This window comes from Electrona antarctica (genome assembly GCF_951216825.1).
Source record: "Electrona antarctica genome assembly, contig: scaffold_41, whole genome shotgun sequence".
In the NCBI taxonomy this organism is placed as follows: domain Eukaryota; kingdom Metazoa; phylum Chordata; class Actinopteri; order Myctophiformes; family Myctophidae; genus Electrona; species Electrona antarctica.
The window spans coordinates 912501-930981 of record NW_027638439.1 but is presented as its reverse complement, the minus strand read 5'-3'; the positions used below and the strand labels follow the sequence as shown (position 1 = coordinate 930981).

Sequence of the window (18481 nt, the reverse complement as noted above, 5' to 3'; positions counted from 1 at the left end):
AAGTGCACGTTGCCTGGCCTGCAGTGCTCGTGTGCAGTGTTGGAAAGTAACTATAAGTACAAGTACTTAAGTACAGTTTAGAATTGTTTCTTAGTATTTCCAATTTCCAATACTTTTACTTCTACTCCACATCAGGGATACAAATATGGTACTTTTTACTCCAATACATGTATGTGAAAACTTGAGTTACTAGTTATACTTTGTAGATTTCAGCCTATTATACATTTAGGCCATTTGAAAATAGACGATCTACAAGCTCACTGTATGTAGATGTGCTGTTTCAAAATATTGTTATACATTCCAAAACTTGAAATGAGACATTCTGCTGAATGAGTACCTTTGGCACTTTAGGTACATTTTGAAGCCAATACTTTTGTACTTTGACTCTGTTTAAAGACATGCTATGCTGCAGTACTTCAGTAAATGTACTTATAGAACACTTTCCTCCCCGGTTTGCATGACTGAAGTAAGGCCAGGTACCACACAAGCTGAATGGGTAAGAGCCTTTGGGCAGTATTATGCATGTCTTAAGTACCAGGTATTATGACTTAACTTAAGACCTGGAGGCGTGGTCAATGCCATTTGGCTATTCCGAGTGGCCAAATGGCATTGATCACGCCTCCAGGTCTTAAGTTAAGTAATAATACTGCCCATTGTCTTTTAACTTGAACAATGGGCTGTCTGGAGGTGTGAAGTCCACTCCCTCGAAGGAGGACGGGTGACAGGGGTCATTTTGACCGAAAACGAATAGGCGGAGATGGTACAAGTATGCCTAAAATCATGTTTAGAAAATGTCTCAGATCAAAAACAAAACGGAGATGATTTGAATCGGATATTTACGAAAAGTCATGGAAGGGGAACCATCTGAGAGCTTCACGGGCAAAAATAATCAGCTTATTTTTTTTTAAATGGCTTAGAAAGACCTCACAGACACTCAAGTGTGCTGCTGGCACTGCGACATGTGTTGACATATTATTTATCTGTGTTAAAGGCATGATGGCATGGGGACACGGTGGCACAGTTGGTAGTGCTGTCGCCTCACAGCTAGAAGGTCCTGGGTTCGATTCCCGCTCGGGACGCTGTGGGTGCTGGCGGCGTGTTTCCTCCTCCGCGCCATCAGTGCCCATACCCAAGGCGGGGTTGGCGAAAGGGCCCTTCTGTGTGGAGTTTGCATGTTCTCCCCGTGTCCCCTAGGGTAGGTACCCTCACAAAAAACATGCAGTAATCCTGGTCTCTAAACTGCCTCCCCATGGCCAGCCGGGGCGCCTGATGGAGGGGAAAGGAACTGGTTGGAATAACGTGTTCCTTCCACGCGCTACGTCCAACCAGGGAAACTCCCCCCTGTCAGGTGTAAAGGAGCAACGTGGACACTCAGGCATGAATGAGTTCAAGTCCGTTGCTCTCCCCATGTCCCCCATATATGGGGACTAGGTTGGCGGAGGGTGTGTAGAGCCCAGGATCACATTAGATAATTGACACAGGGGTGAAAAATGGGTTACAAAATCGTGGGATAAAGAAATATTAAAAAAAAGAAAAAAGGCATGCCATGCTGCTGGCACTGCGACCTGTGTGACATATTCGTTGCTGGCACTGCGACCTGTGTTGACATATTATTTGTCTGTGTTCAAGGCATGCCATGCTGCTGGCACTGCGACCTGTGTGACATATTCGTTGCTGGCACTGCGACCTGTGTTGACATATTATTTGTCTGTGTTCAAGGCATGCCATGCTGCTGGCACTGCGACCTGTGCGACGGCTACCAGTACCAGTATGACGAGACGTCGTGCCGCATGTGTGCGTACAACCTTCGTCCGAACGCCAACCGCACGGCGTGCCAGCCCATCCCCGTGGTCAAGCTGGAGTGGCACTCGCCCTGGGCCGTCATCCCTGTGTTCCTGGCCGTGCTGGGCATCGGCGCCACCGTGTTCGTGGTGGCCACGTTCGTGCGGCACAACGACACGCCCATCGTGCGGGCGGCGGGCCGCGAGCTCAGCTATGTGCTGCTGACGGGCATCTTCCTGTGTTACGTCATCACCTTCCTGATGATCGCCAAGCCTGACGTGGGAGTGTGTTCCTTCAGGTATCGATCGATCTATCTATCTATCTATCTATCTATCTATCTATCTATCTATCTATCTATCTATCTATCTATCTATCTATCTACATCTGCCCTCACCCCAGTCACTTAAAACTTGAAATGATTGCTTCCATTCTTTGTTACATACAAATGAAATAAAGGCTCAACAGGTAAACGCACTTGACAATGGGAACTGTCGTACTGCTGTCAGTCAAACGTTAGAAAACCAGACCAGAGGCACATTAAACATGTAAAAATGAACTAGCCTGGCTCCAGCCCTGAATCGCTAGCCACGCCCATTAAGGTCTGGAGTCCCTCCCGACGACGGTGTCAGATACGTTCGGAAATCCGAACGTAGCCGTACGCTGATTGGCCATCAGCTCCGTCACTCAACAGCATCAGACAACAAACATGGCTGCCCCCACTGCGGTAACTCACGGCCGTATCAATCTGGCTTTTAAATCGACGTATGATAAATAGTTTCATTACAGACACGAGAGGTTTTATAAACATCATCATCCGACATATTTTACCGCTTTTGTTTACATACTAGTAGCGCTCGTTGGCTGTGTTTGTTTGGTTAGCAAACGGGTTAGCCATAGCCACATAATTGACACCAACGTCATCTGCTTTCCTACTATTCTGATTGGTTGGTATGAACCAATCACCGAAGACTGCCGCTTTGACGACACCCATCCCATAAACTGCTGCCGTGGGGAGGGCTTTCAGTCTGAATAATGAAGTGAAACGAAATGAAAAGTGTCATGCTAAAAATAAACAGTATATAAAACAGAAAACACAATTAAACACAGCACTTAGGTTTTAATGAATGCACTTGACATGATTTGTTGAACTTCATGTGAACTGCAGCGCACTTCTGACTGATGCTGCAAGAGGAGAGAAGCGGGAAAGTACACACACGCACACACACACACACACACACACACACACACACACACACACGCACACGCACAGACATACAGACATGCAACATGCATACCACATTTGTCTTGTGTCTTGTCCGTGTTTAATGGCTGCCCCAATGCATTTCCAATGGAAGTCACATGGTTTGAACCTTTTTGTTTGATGGCTGTGTTGTGCCCCCCTCCCCCCCATCAAACAAAAATGTTTTGTCAAACCATGTGACTTCCATTGGAAATGCATTGGGGCGGCCATTAAACATGGACAAGACACGAGACAAATGTTGTATGCATGTTGCAACAGTGTGAGTGAGGCCTTACCGTGCACTCACCCCATGCCCCGTGCGACAAATGTTTGTTTATTCAAGGCTTCATGGGGTACGTCATCAGTCTCGCGTTGATCCCGCCTCTAGCGGTCGCATACGGCCGCATATCACTCGGATCAGCATTTGATCGGATTACATTGTCTCTGCCCGAGAGAGTCCAGATGGGAGTATGAGGAGGAACTCACTGCTGCCACCAGCTGGCGGAGTCAGGTTAGATACAGTGCAACTGATAGGGAGAAAAAAAAGGATGTAAGAACACATCAAAGTAACATGGATACAGTATATATAAGAACACATCAAAGTAACATGGATACAGTATATATAAGAACACATCAAAGTAACATGGATACAGTATATATAAGAACACATCAAAGTAACATGGATACAGTATATATAAGAACACATCAAAGTAACATGGATACAGTATATATAAGAACACATCAAAGCAACATGGATACAGTATATATAAGAACACATCAAAGTAACATGGATACAGTATATATAAGAACACATCAAAGCAACATGGATACAGTATAATAAGAACACATCAAAGCAACATGGATACAGTATATATAAGAACACATCAAAGCAACATGGATACAGTATATATAAGAACACATCAAAGCAACATGGATACAGTATATATAAGAACACATCAAAGCAACATGGATACAGTATATATAAGAACACATCAAAGCAACATGGATACAGTATATATAAGGACACATCAAAGCAACATGGATACAGTCTATATAAGAACACATCAAAGTAACATGGATACAGTATATATAAGAACACATCAAAGTAACATGGATACAGTATATATAAGAACACATCAAAGCAACATGGCTACATATGTGTATACAGAAAGGAAATATACAGTGCGGTACATACAGAGAGAAAATCGACCCTGTCAGTAGGTACGGTTCCATTAAGCCTTTGCGAAAAAAGGAAGCGTATGTTCATTAAGTCGAAAAAAGAAAAGCGAATTGTCTGTGTTTCCATTAAGCTGATAAAATGCGCATATGAAATAAGTTCATGAAATATGCAGTAGGTGGCACTGTTTTGCCAGTAAAGTGAGGCTCATGTAAAGTAGTCCTAATCCATGTCCACACCATTGATTTGATGCGCTTTGTGCGTGCTCTCATATTAACGGACGGGACCCCCTATACTGCGCTGTAATCTGATCCCTGGTCAGCGGCTGACCGACCGTCAGCCAGTCTACAGCAGCTCGCCAGCAGGCATCTGCTGCTTTCACAGTATTGACGACACCTACAGTCAAAGAACGATTTGTTGTGTAATGCTTGTCTTAATATATTTGGGGCACATGTAGCCTATATGTCGCGGGACTCGATTGGAGCATACTGGTCGTTTATACTGTAAATTGATTGATTGCAGCTGCAAACAGTTGTGAATAACTTGTTTCATCGGCTATAGCCTAGCCTCCACGTGTACACTACGGTGTAGGTGTGTGTGTGTGTGTGTGTGTGTGTGTGTGTGTGTGTGTCTTGATTCTTGCATCCATACAGTAGCGATCCAGATATTCAAATGATCAACTCGGGAGGATTCAGACTTCATAATGGGATCTTTGAACACACTACACAATTATAATCGGACGGGTCGACATCACTCCCTCTCCCTCTAGCCACCCTCCCATGCACCGTTTACTCCACTGCCTCCCCATCGTTTTTTAATTTTATTTTCCAACTGTTCAAAAGCGATATAATGCGAGTTCAATGCTTTCTTTCCATACACTATAATGCGCATTTCCCTTTTTTCGAAAAAGGCTAAATCCGCCACCTTCAAGTGAAAAAGTGTTTTTGCGGAGATGTTTCCATCCAGGAGATTTTCGCAAGATCCTTAATGCACAAAAAACGGCTTTATGGAAACACACCTAGTTTCTGCTTTATAAAAACCTTTTGGTTGTCCTGTTGTGCGTTTCAGCACTTTACAAAACTGTGCTGGTGACATTCGTCCCGTGCGTCCCGCAGTGCTGGCATTACATAATATCGACAAACACACTTGGAATGGGAAATAGAGGGGTTTTTTTGTACTTTGTAAAGTTTAGTAAGGACATTTTTGTGAAACAAATTATTGTATTGTGTGTTTGAGCTGACAGGCCCTTCTTGATGTCAATCAATCAGGTCACCTTAATTCAAGTGTCAGATGCCAGAAATAGTTTTTTTTATATTTAAATTATATATGTGTTATTGATTTTGTTTTGTCATTGATGGTGTTTTTTGTTTTTAAAACGTCATACAAAATATTATATATATTTTAGGGCCATGTCATGTGGTCTACCTGGACAGCGTTTATGATCTACTGGCAGATCGTGATTTACCTTTTGGGCCCCCTGTTGGCCTACAATGACATGTCCAATTTACGGATTATTTAAACTCCATGATGATGTTCTTCTTCGTGTTTACAGGAGAGATGATCAGAGGAGCAGAGTTTCTACCGCCAGCATTACAACATGGACAGAAGTATGGAGAACGTTTCTAACTGAGTGATTTCCTGTTCCTGTTGCTTTGATGAAGCCTTCTGCCTGCTTCTCTGTTGCTTTCTGCTTCTCTTCGATCACATCAATGAGCTCAGCCTGGCTTCTCTGAATACAGCTGATCAGAGCAGTGAAGACATGCACACTCCCTGCTATGACTGTATCTGCATCTTTCCTGCTGAGCTCTACTGATCTTTTGACCTCCTGAAGCTTCACTCGTCTCTCCTGGATCATCTGCTGGATTTCAGGCTCTGTCTTTGCTTCATACTCTTCTTTCAGCTTGTTACTCCTGAACTGTTGAACCATCTCAGAAACAAAAGTATTGACATATACGTCTGGCCTCTTATCAAAGATCTTTGCACACAATGGACACTTGCACACATCATAGTGTCCCAATAACGTGTGATACAGGCTTTGCAGTAGCTGTGTCCACATTGAGTGCTTATTGGATCAGTGAACACCTCCATACAGATGGAACACAGGAAGTGCTCTTCAGACAGAAGACCGCTGGTGGACGCCATTTCTACACCGCTGAGAATGTTGTGAGATGTTCTGGGCTTCAGTTGGTAGACTCTACTGTCTGTAAATTGATTGTTTGGTAGACTCCACTGTCTGTAAACTGATTGGTCGGTGGACACCACTGTCTGTAAACTGATTGGTTGGTAGACAACACTGTATGTAAACTAATTCTGCCTCGTCTTATATCTCCCATCTGGTAGGATAACTGTCATCCCTCTGATGTCACTATGTCCCGGCATGTCCATATATGGAGTTTCCACAGTAGCTACACCTCAAATATGGTGTACCGTATATGAGGTCCGATCTAAGTGTGTCTGTTCTTCTTGAGGCCACTCCCCCAATTAGTCAGCCAGCCTTAGCTCAGCCTGCTCCATAATATGTCATCTCTGCTCATCACTGCTACGCCGATGACACTCAACTGTTTATAACCCCCCCCATACTACTCCGGGGGAAGAGCGCATCACGGCATGTCTGGCTGAAATCTCACAGTGGATGTCTTTATCTCCAAAACGTCTGACATGCGCTGTCCCTCTGATGTACTCGTTCCTGATCCTATCCATCCTTGTTACTCCCAAGGACTATTAACTCTTTGAGAGTTTCAAGGATTTCTATATAGTAGGTAGACTTCTCTATGGCATAATCCCGTTTTTGAATGATTTATTGAAAATTCTCTGTTGTGAATGTGTGACAGTGAAAGACCTTCAGAGAAAGCTTGACTTGTCTGCTTCCAGGAAAAAAATGAACTGAGTTGATAAAATGTTTAGTTTTTGTGTTGGAAGCCATTTAAAAGAGCCTGCATTTACACTGGGTAGTGTTTCTAGGACAACAAAAAAAGTTATGTCCGGTTGAAGTTTTATTTTCTAAATAACTTTTTTTCTGCTGGGCGTACATAGCCATGCAATATCTCATTTTAAAGGGTGAGTTGTCTAGTTCAATTAAAATAAAATAAAAAGTTTCTCACATGTACCACTGTAGATATTTTGCCATCTATAAATAGCATGGTCAGTCATGATCAATCTGACCTATCCAGCTAAGTCTCCATAGCTCTGAATTGGAACATCATATAAACTCAATTCTTTTTTGGGGTAAAATTAGACATTCTAACGCACATTTTGATACATACCATGTTTACATAGTCTTACCAGTACCTTGTCTATTCATGCATGTATCTCAAAAACCTGTTGTGAAGAAACAGTTTTGATAAAAAACACATCCAAGGACATTGTTTTGATATGACTTTGTGCCCATGATATGTATCAAAATATAGACTTGAATGTATACTGTATTATAACAAAAAATTGGGTTCTTACCATCTACCGTTACAGAGTAAATCACAGTTGAAACTCGCTTAGTCAAACCATAAACCTCAGAATAGTGAACAAAATAGCCATGACAGGTCTAACTCATTGTAAAAGCGTCTTTTATTTTTTATGACTACTAACATAATACAATTATAATAAATATTACAGAAAATAAATAGGCCTACATACAAAACAGTTGTTCCCAAACTCCCCAGTGTCCCCAAACCACTGCATTCCAGTTGTTCTTGACGGTGTGTGTGTGTGTGTAGGCTAAATTTAAAAAAAACAACAACAACTGAAATGAATGAATGCATCCGGTTCAGTGTCGGAGAACTCCATCGCAGTCTTGACTCTTCGTCTTCATCATCATCATCATCATCATCATCATCATCATCATCATCCTCCTCCTCATCTGATGCCAGTTCTAAATATATAAAAATAAACATTTAGCTGTAGTCAGCCCGGCCAATAGCCAGTTGGGGGGGGGGGGGGAACGTAGGCTATCTGACATCATCGTCATCATCATCATCACACGGTGACACACTAAACAATGTACAGTCATGATTGTATACAATATACAATGAATGCGGTTATCATGCAAGCTCATACGTCAATGAAACGTCATACAGATCTTATATAATACGCTACTGTTAGCTTCACTCCCCGTCCCCCCTCCGATCCTTGTAGCAAGGTCATCATAACCACGCGTTGCTTCAGTAAACGATGCATGTTTGTTCTCCGTCTTTGTAGACAGTAAATAAAAGGAGCGAACATTACTCTAAAGATCAGATCGCCTATAAGGCACGCTACAATATAAAATAATTGTACTGCCATGCGTGCATGCCTGCTACGATACATTTGTACTGCACCGACCAACCGATCGACACCAACCCCCCCTCCAGCCATTAGCCAGCACCAATGCACCGACCAACCGATCGACACCAACCCCCCCATTAGCCAGCACCTTTGGTGCTGGCTAATGGCTGGGGACCATCGTGGTGAGTCATTCTGGCGTCATGATCTGACTAGTAGTAGTAATTATCCAAGCATCTATTTGTAGCGATCATCTTATGATTTCTGATCACTATAGAAGGGCATTTTCTACAATAAGATTACCTCAAAACATTCCGGGTTGATCGTCTTCTTCAATGGTTTCCCGGTATGACTCATCGGACGACGATGGGGAGACAATGAAAAAAGGAGGGAGGGAGACGGCTGCCACCCTCCGTCTCCAGCGAGTCTTGCTGTAAGCACTGGACCAGGGCTACTCTGCCTGGAGAAGGCGACTGGGACGCGTATGGATCAATACTACTACCACAAAACTCGCTCAAATAAATAGTACTGCTTTCAACTTTTTCTGCTAGAAAATCGCTCGGGCGAGACGGCAAAAAAGGCTAAACAATGAAAACTATGAAGACTCCCTCTGCCCCCACTGTTTACAGGGGGTGGGACCAGCTTCCAATGGCAACACGTACACGTGTGTCACGTGACACGGGTTTTCTGGGTAATGTAGTTGGAATATAAGCTCAGGAATTTAAACAGCGCTCCGGAGCATATTAATATGTTTAGAATAATCAAAAACGAGAAAGACGCCAATTGGCGTCATTGCTCTCGTCCGGAATGCTGATGATGACGCCAATTGGCGTCTTTCCCCTTCTAAGGGTTAAATGAGGACAGGAAGCGAAGACCGTACGGTGGACTCCATATTGCTCCCTGGAAGGAAAGAAACATGCGCAATGGGCTATATGCAGCCAACACTTCCGCGTTCAGCTTCCTTGGTCTCAATTGCGCATGTTTCTTTCCTTCCAGGGAGCAACATGTCTTCGCTTCTTGTCCTCTTTTAACCCATTCAGGCCTGACGTTGAAATTTAAAAAAAAAGTTTTCTAAATCATGACAATTTTCGGAAAGATTTGAGGCACATTTTAACGATTTTTAAAAAATAGCAGACCTACAAGCTCATAGCACGCCACTCGGTGGCGCGCTATGAGCTTGTAGATCTGCTATTTTTCAATAGCTAAATTATAACATAATGTTTAAAACACCAAAAGGGGTTCCCGCCCAAAATGGGTTAATGGTTAATGTGGTTAAACGCTAACGTGACATGGATGCGTTCCAGGTCTCAATGGATTAATAGTCCTTGGTTACTCCCAGAGTCAACACTCAACATTTTAGTCTCCGCTATCGGCCCATACTATCGGGAGGCTGATAATGTCTCCCATCCCTATGATCTCATCCACTATAACCTTGTTTTTCTCCTCCCAGGCGTCTTCCTGGGTCTGGCCTCTATTTTAGTTTTAGTTAACTATATTAAAACTAATGCTGGGCCGTTATCGGCGTTAACGTGCTGCGTTAACGCGAGACTCTTATCGCGCGATAAAAAAAATATCGCCGTTAATCTATTCTCAAAGTTGGGTCTGGGAGCTGGGTCTGGTAACTGGTCTGGTAACTGCGAGTGTAGCCTTAGCCTACTTCAAATGGAACCAAATGACCCTTTTCTAAAAGTAAACTGTACAAATCTGTACAAATGGACTAGACTACCCCGCACTGACCTCCGCAGGAACCCCCTTATCCGCGGACCCCCACACAGACTACCGCAGAGGCGCGGATCCCCGCAAAGGTCGGCGCGGACCCACGCGGAGGTCGGCGCGGACCCCCGCGGAGTTTGACGCGGGGGTCTGCGATAGTCTGCGTGGGGGTCCGCGATGGTCTGCGTGGGGGTCCGTGCCTCCGCGGTAGTCTGTGTGGTCTGTGCGGTAGGGTCTATTGATGATGCTAAAATTAGCAACTATAGTGCTGACTGTCAAACAGCATTGTCCAATGTTGTTTTAGAGCAGTGGTTCTCAAACATTTTCATCTCAAGGACCACCAATATTTTAAAGAAACTTACAGATAAACAAGTCCAAAGTAGCTTATAATGACTAGACTTGGCAACACTGTGAATAGTTCTACAAGCTCACAATATGAAATATAAGATATTAATAGTTGTATTGTTAATATCCATAATTAGGGCACCTGTCTAATGGGCCACCTGGCCTGAGAAACGCGTTCTCAAGGACTTACTTCTGGTCATTATGTAGGTAGCGCACACATATTTTGAATGACTTTGGCAGACTTCAAATGAGGCATTTTAATCGCGATTAAAAAAATGTATCTATGCCCACCACTAATTAAAACCTGTCTCCTTTCCTCCCCAGGCGTATCTTCCTGGGTCTATTTTAGTTATAGTTTTAGTGAACTACATTAACCATGTCTCCCCTCCTCCCCAGGCGTATCTTCCTGGGTCTATTTTAGTTGTAGTTGTAGTTTTAGTGAACTACATTAACCATGTCTCCTCTCCTCCCCAGGCGTATCTTCCTGGGTCTATTTTAGTTGTAGTTGTAGTGAACTACATTACCCATGTCTCTCCTCCCCAGGCGTATCTTCCCGGGTCTATTTTAGTTGTAGTTTTAGTGAACTACATTACCCATGTCTCTCCTCTCCAGGCGTATCTTCCTGGGTATATTTTAGTTGTAGTTTTAGTGAACTACATTACCCATGTCACTCCTCCCCAGGCGTATCTTCCTGGGTCTATTTTAGTTGTAGTTGTAGTTTTAGTGAACTACATTAACCATGTCTCCTCTCCTCCCCAGGCGTATCTTCCTGGGTCTATTTTAGTTGTAGTTGTAGTTTTAGTGAACTACATTACCCATGTCCCTCCTCCCCAGGCGTATCTTCCTGGGTCTATTTTAGTTGTTGTTTTAGTGAACTACATTACCCATGTCTCTCCTCCCCAGGCGTATCTTCCTGGGTCTATTTTAGTTGAAGTTTTAGTGAACTACATTACCCATGTCTCTCCTCCCCAGGCGTATCTTCCTGGGCCTGGGCATGTGCATCAGCTACGCGGCGCTGCTCACCAAGACCAACCGGATCTACCGTATCTTCGAGCAGGGCAAGCAGACGGTGGCGGCGCCGCGCTTCATCAGCCCCACGTCGCAGATCGCCATCGCCTCGTCGCTCATCGCCGTGCAGCTGCTGGGCGTGCTGCTGTGGTTCGCCGTGGACCCGCCCAACACAGTGGTGAGTCATCAGAACAATGTTCAATCACAGCCCAACACTGCGGTGAGTCATCATAACAATGTCCAATCACAGCCCAACACCGTGGTGAGTCATCAGAACAATGTCCAATCACAGCCCAACACCGCGGTGAGTCATCAGAACAATGTCCAATCACCATTTAATGTCCTCTGACCAGGTGGATTACGACGAGCACAAGACCATGAACCCTCTGCTGGCGCGAGGCATGCTGAAGTGTGACATCACCGATCTGCAAATCATCTGCTCGCTGGGATACAGGTGGGCTTTATTAGATCTACACATCATCTGCTCACTGGGATACAGGTGGGCTTCATTAGATCTACACATCATCTGCTCACTGGGATACAGGTGGGCTTTAATAGATCTACAAATCTTCTGCTCACTGGGATACAGATGAGCTTTAATTATCACTGATCTACAAATCACCTTCGTTCGCTAGCATACAGGTGGGATTACGACGTCATTGATTTGATTAGGCAGTTGTCTGTTGAGTTCAGCGACCATTCTAAATATTTAAAAACAATAACAGGCGGCTGAATTCAGTGATTTTGATTGATTGATTGACGACTGTAGCACGTTCTGTATTTCTGTCTAAATGCTTTGATACTGGGATCATTTGCAGGCTGCGGTAGAGCGCCCTCTATCGTAAACCATGGAAAATAGCACATTTATGTTTTTCCTCCCGACTCTACAAGACTCTACTGCGTCTTTCAAAGAGTTCGGCGGGCGGATCGCTGTGAAGAATGACATTTATTCTGCTCTCCCTGTAGGTGAACTGACTGGCTAGTTTTATTCTGTTCTCCCTGTAGGTGAACTGACTGGCTAGTTTTATTCTGCTCTCCCTGTAGGTGAACTGACTGGCTAGTTTTATTCTGCTCTCCCTGTAGGTGAACTGACTGGCTAGTTTTATTCTGTTCTCCCTGTAGGTGAACTGACTGGCTAGTCACGATCTGGTACCGCCCACTTTTAAAACAATCATACTAAACATGGTGAGAACAATGATCTGGTACCGCCCACTTTTAAAACAATCATACTAAACATGGTGAGAACAATGATCTGGTACCGCCCACTTTTAAAACAATCATACTAAACATGGTGAGAACAATGATCTGGTACCGCCCACTTTTAAAACAATCATACTAAACATGGTGAGAACAATGATCTGGTACCGCCCACTTTTAAAACAATCATACTAAACATGGTGAGAACAATGATCTGGTACTGCCCACTTTTAAAACAAACATACTAAACATAGTGAGAACAATGAACTGGTACCGCCCACTTTTAAAACAAACATACTAAACATAGTGAGAACAATTAACTGGTACCGCCCACTTTTAAAACAATCATACTAAACATAGTGAGAACAATTAACTGGTACCACCCACTTTTAAAACAAACATACTAAAAATAGTGAGAACAATAAACTGGTACCGCCCACTTTTAAAACAAACATACTAAAAATAGTGAGAACAATGAACTGGTACTGCCCACTTTTAAAACAATCATACTAAACATAGTGAGAACAACTGGTACCGCCCACTTTTAAAACAATCATACTAAACATAGTGAGAACAATTAACTGGTACCGCCCACTTTTAAAACAAACATACTAAAAATAGTGAGAACAATTAACTGGTACCGCCCACTTTTAAAACAATCATACTAAACACCGACGATGCCTCAGATCCATCCATCCACGCACGCACGCACGCACGCACGCACGCACGCACGCACGCACGCACGCACGCACGCACGCACGCACGCACGCACGCACGCACACACACACACACACCTTGAGTAGAAACACACCCACGTTGAGGCATTTAATTTAGGACAGGCGCTCTGCCGAAAGCCAGCCATTTCAAGTAATGCATAGCACCAGAGTCAAAGGGTGCAGATGAGAACAGCTGCACAAATTGGCGTCGTTAAGGCGTGCATGGCAACAGTTTGTGTCGCATCGTGTGATTTCACACCAGAAGATATAAGATGATGCACTGTGTTGAAAATGACTGTAGACGTCAAGAGAGAGAAACAGACAGACAGACAGACAGACAGACAGACAGACAGACAGACAGACAGACAGGGGGATGCTATCTTGGAACATTTCCAAAGCAGGAGGACCAAATCAATCCAGTCATGCTGCTGTAGCCTGACTGGCTGTCGCCTCCTTTGGAGGCGACAGTAGTGGAACCTACAACACCTACAACAACATGGGTGTCCATGTCTTCAACACAGTGTCTTTACGCTGGAAGAAGTTACCTCCAGTGGGACCTGGAAGAGGACTAGGTCACCTTGAGGTTCCCTCCAGGCGCCGTGACCACACAGCTGTGCTGATAGAAGATACAGTCTACATCTGGGGAGGGTGGCCTTTCTGCAACGTGCTTTATGCATTTAATGTCAACGCCCACACATGGTTCAAACCACAGGTTTCTGGGACTGTTCCAAAGGAGAGGTACGACCACTCAGCCTGTGTCTTGGGGAAGGTCATGTTTATCCATGGAGGATGGATCCAGATGACGGGATGCACTAATGACAACTACAAGTTTGACACCAAAACGATGGTCTGGTCTTTAATCAACACCAGAGGAACTCCACCTCCTGCTACAGCATGTCACTCTGCCACCATCATCGGGACAAAGATGTTTGTATTTGGAGGTTCCTCCTCCAGAAACAACACCATCAGAGTGTTTGACATAGAGAACAACACCTGGCTGGACACACCTTCTGCACAGCTCCTTCCAAAAAAATGCTACTGTCATTCAGCATTTACCTACAATGGAGAGCTGTACATATTTGGTGGCTGTTACAATAACCAGACCTTCAATGATCTGTGGGAATACAATCCAGAGACCTTCTACTGGAAGATGGTTAAGCCCAAGGGGAAAGGCCTGTCTAAGATGTATAGTATGTGCTGTTGCATGGTGGGAGATCATATCATCCTCTTTGGAGGAAGCAACACCCCTGATGACCTGTATGTCTTAGACTTGAGCCCTAGCCTGAAGACCTTATGTAAGCTAGCAGTTATTCAGTACGGTCTGGAGCAGTCTGAACTCCCACACGACATCAGGTGGGAACTGAGAGCCATGACCAAAAAAGCATACAAAAATAACACCTCAGCCAAAGAGACAGGGTTGATTCCCTGTGGATCTCAGTTGTTGTCTTGTTTTTGTTTTTTTATATAATTTTTATCCCACGATTTTGTAACCCATTTTTTCACCCGTGTCAATTATCTAATGTGATCCTGGGCTCTACACACCCTCCGCCAACCTAGTCCCCATATATGGGGGACATGGGGAGAGCAACGGACTTGAACTCATGCTTCCTTCATGCCTGAGTGTCCAAGTTGCTCCTTTACACCTGACAGGGGGGGGGGGGGGGGGGGGGTTCCCTGGTTGGACGTAGCGCGTTGAAGGAACACGTTATTCCAACCAGTTCCTTTCCCCTCCATCAGGCGCCCCGACTGGCCGGGGGGAGGCAGTTTAGAGACCAGGATTACTGCATGTTTTTTGTGAGGGTACCTACCCTAGGGGACACGGGGAGAACATGCAAACTCCACACAGAAAGGCCCTTTCGCCAACCCCGCCTCGGGTATGGGCACTGATGACGCGGAGGAGGAAACACGCCGCCAGCACCCACAGCGTCCCGAGCGGGAATAGAACCCAGGACCTTCTAGCTGTGAGGCGACAGCACTACCAACTGTGCCACCGTGCCCCTCAGTTGTTGTTGATGATATTGATGACATCATATTGACAATGTCAGTCATAAGGCCTTTTCGCCTAGTAATTCATTGTCAATGAGAGGCATGTGTTTATTTTGGACATGCTGAGAAGTTGATGGAATAGACCTGGATTGCGTTGACCTTTTTTTTTTTTTTAACGCTACGTGTTCCGCGCCCCTCATGAGCAGACCTGTCGCTGATCCTCATGAGCAGACCTGTCTCTGATCCTCATGAGCAGACCTGTCTCTGATCCTCATGAGCAGACCTGTCTCTGATCCTCCTGAGCAGACCTGTCTCTGATCCTCATGAGCAGACCTGTTGCTGACGCCTGCGTCACTCGCTCCCCAGCTGAAAGGACTGTAACTCTTTTTTCTGCTAAGTACGAACATAATCGTACCCCCCCCCCCCCCCAACCCCCCCTTTACACCATGTATGAAGAATATCAGCTTTTAACATTGTTCCGGTTGCTAAGCACATCCAGCACCAGGATCTTTGCACACGGCCCCATATGCAATACATACTAAAGTGGGATTTTCAAAGCCTTTAATAACTCTGGAAATACGAGCGCTGTCCATGGTATCCATTCAATGTGATTTTGTGATTTTTGTCTTGCATCGCTCCCGACATGTACACGTTTCTGGCGAAAGATAAACGGCGTAAGCTAATGCTAATGATAGCCGCTGTGGGCATTACAGATCGAGTGCATCAGAGAAGATAGCAGTAAGGAGGATGACACTAGCTGCATGGCCACTGCCACCGACATCAAGACCCCCCTGCCAAAAAGCCTGTACTGTGGGAAACAACACACGGGCATCGATCGAGAGCACGTCCCACACCTCTCTCTCTCTCTCTCTCTCTCTCTCTCTCGCTGGCTTTGAAGGACCTGGAGCAGATTTTTATATAGCTCTCTACTCCCCCTAGTGGACATAATATCTACACTGTGAAATGCGCAGATCACGCAAACCTCAAAAAAAAAGAATAGGACAATATCAATGGCACCTAACTGTACGTGGACGTACTGAAGACAGATGCTGGTGCAGAAAGCACAAATGCTGGAGAACCGAGATGACTGGAGGCGCAGATGGAGGGCTCGTCTGAGGACGACGTAGAGAGAGACAATGGTGGACTGAAGGCTGCTCAACAGGATGTTGACAGGAGGAAAAAAATCACTGGATGGGCTGGCTAAGGTTAGCTACACTTTGCTGCCTCCTAGGGTGGCAAAATAAAGAGTTAATAAAGTATACTTTATTAGACAGGAATTCAAACAGAACGTGGTATATACAGTCCTCCGTTTGAGCTAAAATGATAACACAGAAAAAGTCCTGGGGACTTGTTTCAATTGTGGTCCTAATGTATACTATTCAATTAATCAATATAGCATAGAAAATAACACCAAAATACTGTACAATACAGCATCCTGCCCATGGTCTCCTGTAGTTTAAGGGTAGATTATATATAACTCCATATATGGTCACAGGCAGCGTCCTGCTCATGGTCACGTGTAGTTTAATGGTAGTTTATATATAACTCCATATATGGTCACAGCATCCTGCTCATGGTCACGTGTAGTTTAATGGTAGTTTATATATAACTCCATATATGGTCACAGCATCCTGCTCATGGTGACGTGTAGTTTAATGGTAGTTTGTATAACTCTATATATGGTCACAGCATCCTGCTCATGGTGACGTGCACCATCTACGCCATCAAGACGCGGGACGTCCCAGAGGACTTCAATGAGGCCAAGCCCATCGGCTTCACCATGTACACCACCTGCATCGTCTGGCTGGCCTTTATACCCATCTTCTTTGGTACTGCCCAGTCCCAAGAGAAGGTCAGTGTCCCTCTACCGCCCTCTCTCTCTTTCTCTCTCTCTCTCTCTGTCTCTCTCTCTCTCTTCAGCTGTATCAGCACGCGTTTCTAATCGTATTGGTGTTTCTGCCAATCAGAGACAGTTTCTAATCGTATTGGTGTTTCTGCCAATCAGAGACAGTTTCTAATCGTATTGGTGTTTCTGCCAATCAGAGACAGTTTCTAATCGTATTGGTGTTTCTGCCAATCAGAGACAGTTTCTAATCGTATTGGTGTTTCTGCCAATCAGAGACAGTTTCTAATCGTATTGGTGTTTCTGCCAATCAGAGACAGTTTCTAATCGTATTGGTGTTTCTGCCAATCAGAGACAGTTTCTAATCGTATTGGTGTTTCTGCCAATCAGAGACAGCGCTTTGGGTGGCCGAAAACGGTCATTTTTTAAACCGGGTCCCAGAGTGACAAAATCCGGAGACACCACTTTTGCGTCTTCATGTACACAACGAATACGGTTCTTTCCTGAAACGATGACGCCATAGCCATGCCCCCTCCAAACAAAGATGGCGGCACCCATCAGTCGACTATTACAGCAACATGCTTCTGCGTTCTTTTTTTAAACTTTTGTAAAGCTGAATTACACTCTGATGTGCAAGCTGTGACAAAAATGCTATATATTAATAATAATGCTATCTATATATTTCACCATAACCACTTACAGAAGCACCACAGCTATTTTATATTTGTGCATTTATGTCTATAAATCTCTTCTAAATGTATATCTTCCATCTATTCTCCTGTGCCACTTCCATACGTTTTTTTATTGATGTTAGTCAATAAACACACACACAACACACACACACACACACACACACACACACACACACACACACACACACACACACACACACACACACACACACACACACACACACACACACGGCGTGCGGCGTGCGGGCGGCTCACATGTGCATAAGAGGCAACGCGCGGCGAGGAACAACAGAAACAGGCGTTTTGGGGAGAGGAGGAAAGACGGGATGAGACACTGAACAATGGGACGCTCCCGAAACGCCTCAGGAAGGAAGGAATGCACGACGGGATATGGGGGACACAAGCCTCTCTTTGAGCCGAGGCATTATCTTCCACCCACCCCCACCCCTTCCCGCTCCAAATATATGCTGGATGCAGAGTTAACTCCAATTGTGAGCTTATGGCTATTTTTCGATACATTTTCCCTGC

General features: G+C 44.6%; 1 protein-coding gene across 1 annotated transcript in view; it reads left to right on the top strand.

Annotated features, from left to right (window-relative positions):
• Positions 1–18481, top strand: part of LOC306918082 (metabotropic glutamate receptor 7-like) — a gene marked incomplete at its 5' end in the record, with an annotated part of 197894 nt that overhangs the window by 130701 nt on the left and 48712 nt on the right. The window contains 4 exons of the mRNA XM_079530969.1: positions 1720–2080; positions 11484–11697; positions 11873–11973; positions 17108–17270. Of these exons, the coding sequence (XP_079387095.1) occupies positions 1720–2080; positions 11484–11697; positions 11873–11973; positions 17108–17270 (839 nt within the window). The remainder of the gene's footprint in view (positions 1–1719; positions 2081–11483; positions 11698–11872; positions 11974–17107; positions 17271–18481) is intronic.